General features: G+C 42.8%; 1 protein-coding gene across 1 annotated transcript; it reads left to right on the plus strand.

Annotated features, from left to right (window-relative positions):
- Positions 1-261: 261 nt before the first annotated feature.
- Positions 262-1,162, plus strand: LOC134808241 (ankyrin repeat domain-containing protein SOWAHC-like; the record flags this gene model as incomplete). Its single annotated transcript, XM_063792651.1, has 1 exon — positions 262-1,162. A coding segment is annotated over one exon (798 nt), but the record flags the coding sequence as incomplete, so codon positions are not given.
- Positions 1,163-5,074: the final 3,912 nt, after the last annotated feature.

Here is a 5,074-nt window from a genome sequence, read left to right on the forward strand (position 1 = left end):
ACGTGTGCACTCATCCCCACCTGACCGTATCAAATTATTATTTAAACTAGATATTTTTACTTCGTTGCATAGTAGTAATGGTTTCTGGAATGAAAAAATAAAAAACAGGAGAATAAAACTGTTTAAATGTATCTCCGGGTGAACGCTGTGGCCACTGCACGGACCCCGCCGATGGCGCCCAGTACCTGCGTCTCAGGAAGAGGTTCTGGCGGGTCCTCCGCCTGAGGCCGCGCCCCTGGTACCTGTCCCGCGTCCACGTGAACGCGGAGCGCAGCATTCACCATCCCCTCCCTGAAACAGCGGTCCCCGAAGTGCTCCACAGGCAGGGCCGAGCTGGGCAAGGGGGAGCCCAGCCCCTGCACGGGCCGCCCTGAGCGGCGGAGACGCAGGAAGAGCTCGCCGGCTCCACCAGCCCCTACCCCAGATGCGGGACCTCAGACCAGCGAGGACCTGGAGCCCCCGCCCCACGGTTGCCAGGAGGCGGACAGGGGCAGCTCCTGGGGGGCTACCGCCCCGAGGCCATTCCGCCAGAACTTGAGCGACCTGGGAAGGCGCAGTGCCCTGCCCTTGAAGAGGAACCTGTGTCCTGGAGGCAGCAGCCTGGGAGCTCCTCCTCCGAGGACACGGCAGAGGCGAGTGACTCTGGCGGCGCAGGGCTGGCTTTCCCGTCCACGGAGGAGAGCTGTGGGGCTGGGTGAGCTGGACCAGGAAGCACGGCTGGCTGCTCTCGGCCTCCGATGGGGAGTGGACAGCTTAGGGGGTTGCCGCCGTGCCAGCCGGCCTGCTGGCCACTCTGGGCTTCATCACAGCCTCACCTGCCTGCGCAGGCACCTAGCACTGCAGGCTGGAGCTTCTGGCCATGCTGGTCAACTTCCCCAACGAGCCTCTGCTGCCTGGGAACAGCAAGGCCAGAGCTACACCACCCTGCACTTGGCAGCCATGTACCTTGGAGATGGTGAAGCTGCTAGTGGGGACATAGGACGCCGATGTGGATATCAGGGACTACATTGGGAAAAGGGCCTCCCAGCATGTGAGTCAGAGCATCACAGAAGAGATTGAGACCCTGATGGGAGTCCTGGACAAGGACGATGGGGAGAGCACCGCCAGCAGCGGGGGTGGGTACTGGAAGATTTAAAAGCTGCCCCCTCCATCTCACCACCTACAAACTCTGACACGTCCTGGAAGATGGGTGGACCCTCTCCACCATCACCACTTGGCTGAAGGTGGTCCAGACGTGAAGCCAAGGATTCCAGGGCGCACAGCCTCGGGCAGGACTAATGGACTTAAAAAACACAGGCTCAACAAAATCCACTTCACAACCCAGATGGTTCACATCACACCCTCTTTCAGGGACCCAGAGCAACCACTGGAAGAGAAGGAGTAGGAACACTCTCTTAAAGGCCACTTATCCTATTCCTTCAAATTAAGACCAAAGTCCAATGTATTTAGGTAAAAAATAATTTCTTTTAGAAAATGCTAAGGTTTGTCTTCTGAAATTTAATAACAGAAACAAAAAAAGAACATTAGACGTCAGGAAGTGAGACCAGAAAAGACAAACTAAACTATCCTTACTAGGTTGGAATGGATGGGGTGGAGTTCCCATCAGGCTAGCATTCCGGGGAAAGTGTTTTTTTTTGTTTGTTTGTTTGTTTGTTTTTGTTTTTTTTTTTTTTTTTTTTTTTTTTTGGCGGTGGGGGGAAGGAGTCTCGCTCTGTCACCCAGGCTGGAATGCAGTGGCGCCATCTCCGCTCACTGCAAGCTCCTCCCCTCGGGTTTATGCCATTCTCCAGCCCCAGCCTCCCAGTAGCTGGGACTACAGGCGTCCGACACCACACACGGCTAATTTTTTTGTATTTTTAGTAGAGACAGGGTGTCACCGTGTTCTCCAGGATGGTCTCTATTCCTGACCTCGTGATCCGCCCGCCTCGGCCTGCCAAAGTGCTGGGATTAGAGGCATGAGCCACTGCGCCTGGCCGGATTTCTTTGTAAGAGATTCATCATACTTTGACCTGTGCCCCATTTCCCTCCTCCACCTGTCTGACCTGGCATTCCTATTTCCGGAGACCAGAAGTGGGGGGAAGAGAAGGGATGACTGTTTCTTTGCTTTCACCATTCCTGCATGCCATGCAAAGGAAGGAACATTGCGCTTTTAATTATCTGTTTTATTAAGTGGTTACTCTTTCAAGGACAAAAAAAATGCAAATTTGTACAAAACTGGTAGTATTTGTAAGTGCAAGTACTACATGCTGTCTTGTTCTTTTACCAATTGCATTTGCATTTTAAGGTACTACTGGTACAGCCACGGTGGAGAACAGTTTGGAGGTTCCTCTAAACACTGAAAATAGAGGTGCCACATGATCCAGCAATCCCACTGTTGGATATATACCCCCAAAATAAGAAATGAGTATATCGAAGAAATTATCTGCACTCCCATGTTGGTTGCACCACTGTTGACAATAGCTAAGATTTGGAAGCAACCTAAGTGTCCATCAACAGATTAATGTATTAAAGAAAATGTGGTAGATACACAGAGTGGAGTATTATTCAGCCCTAAAAAAGAATGAGATTCAATCATTTGCAACAAGATGGAAGGAACTGGATATCATTATGTTAAGGGAAATAAGCCAAGCATGGAAAGGCAGACATTGCATGTTCTCACTTATTTGTGGGATCTAAAAATCAAAACAATTAAGTTCATGGACATACTAAGTACTAGGGGGCTGGTGGGGGACACAGGGCACGGGTAATGGGTACAAAAACAGGCAGAAGGAATGAATAAGACATACTGTTTGATAGCACAAGAGGGGGACTCTAGTCAATAATTGTACATTTTAAAATAACTAAAAGAATCTAATTGGATTGTAACACAAAAGATACATGCTTAAAGGGATGGATACCCACTCTCCATGATGTGATTAGTTCATGTTGCATTGCCTGTATCAAAATATCTCATGCACCCCATAAATATATATGCCTATTATATACTCATAAAAATGCTTGAAAATAAAAATAAAGGAACTACTGAAGGTCAGGTCAGAGTGGAAATGCAAAAATACTAATTAGAGAAGAATGTGAATACAACAGGAAACCTGTTGGTATTCTATTTATATTGTAAGCAGCAGTTCAATTGTTTTGTAAAAGCAATTTCAATTTTAATCACTGAACTAAAGAAATGGGCAACGCTGACTTCCGTAATATAGGTTCTACCTAACCATCTCTAACACCGCTGTCAAGGAGGACCAGTGTTAAGGCACATTACTAACAACCACACAAATTTTTAAAAGAAAAGAACACTCTAAGCAGCCTATGGTACTTTGAAATGAAATATTGCCTCTCATTCTCACTTGTGTTGCCATTCCAAAAGTTTGAATTTGCTGAGGTTTATATTCTGGGTATTACATAACCATTGGTTCTATTTGGCATAACCTTATTAAATGGTGCTCAGAGCTGAATTACCTACAGAAACTTTCTGGTTTAATTAGCATAAATTGTTATAAATATTAGTGAGCCCATACTTGTGCGATATAATTAAACCAACTTAATGATTCTCACATCAGGTGTCAATTTATTTTACTAATGCATTCATAATCGATGCTTTGTAGCAACATTTTTCAAATGTTTAAAATGCTAAATTTTCTCAATTTTCCAATCTTTTCTTGAGTCTATTAGATACCTATAGTGTAGTTACTGAATAGCTGGGAAACAAATACACCTAGTTAGAAATGGCACTGCTTTATAAAAGGCACTAGAGAAAAGACGAGACTATTTCTATATTTAAATGCTGCTGGCAAGTGAATTCCTTTGTATATAAATGAAAGATACCATTCATTAAAATGAAAGACTTGTTTCAAGTGTGATTCTTACATTTCATTCATTTATGATAGAGTAAATGGCTTTATAATTACTTTAAAATTTAACTCACTAGTACATTAAATCTGTTCATTGCAAGATTAGAATCAACTGTGAGGGGAACTAACTTAAACAAGCCCTTCCTTAGTCTTATTGAGTCTCATATTTGCTGAAACTACCTACAGCTTGCAGGATAAGGGAGTTCACGGACCATAGGGTGAGTGAACCCATGCACAGATTGCCAACTGCCCAGTGTTACAACATTCAGGATTTTTAGACCTTTAATTTTCCAAGTCATAGAAATTTGTTACAGGTTCATCACATCTTTGTCTAAATGGCAACTGAATTTCTTTAAAGATATGTTTTTAAAAAAAGGCATAAAGCTATGAATTATTATCCATTTGTGTGCCTCTATTTTTGCTTTAGAATTATGGAAGTGGACCCTGTGAATTTGGGAAACACTGTTATGTATACACATAGGTGAAAAACAATCTAACATTGTGTAAATAAAAATACTTTTTTTAAGTTGAAAAACATCCATTTGTTCTAAATCTATATGTATTTTCTGTATCTAGTACAGAATAAGCTGTAACTTCTCATTGAGTAATCTTAGGTTTTACAGATATGTAAAGCTGAAGCAACTCTAAAGAGTAGACACTTCAGAACAGGAAGGGTCTGGTCAATGTTGAGAGTAGACACTTTCACTGAAGGTTCTGGTGAAATGTGGGTAACTAATTGCTTGAAATCTATAATTTGCTATATAGTTAACTATTAAGTTAAAATGTCATTTACCATGCTTTTTACACTAAAAGCTTTAACTTTTCTGAGAAAATAATATTTTAAATGTTCAATTATTACTTCTGAGGAAAGCTACTTCTAGCATTCTTTGTCATGATGTGCTTGTGTGCAGTAAGCAGAGCATTTTCAGCCACTTACCTCTACATTCTTCCTGTTTTTCAATTTCTGATTTAGATTATAAAAGGCAAATGGTTAATTTAATTTGATACTCAGAGTTGTGTTTACCTTTAATGGACAAATATGTGTCAGATACTTTGATGTTTATTGATATGACACCGTGTGGTTAAACAACGCAAGTATGTCCATGTGTTTCTTATAGGGTACACTTGATACTAGTGGTGTTTATGCAGTTCACTTATGTAACTTGAAAATCTGGTACTATTGCATTCAGGACTGAAATCTTGGAGTTTAGGTGTCTTGTCTCTCA

This window comes from Pan troglodytes, chromosome 14 (genome assembly GCF_028858775.2).
Source record: "Pan troglodytes isolate AG18354 chromosome 14, NHGRI_mPanTro3-v2.0_pri, whole genome shotgun sequence".
Classification (NCBI taxonomy): Eukaryota; Metazoa; Chordata; class Mammalia; order Primates; family Hominidae; genus Pan; species Pan troglodytes.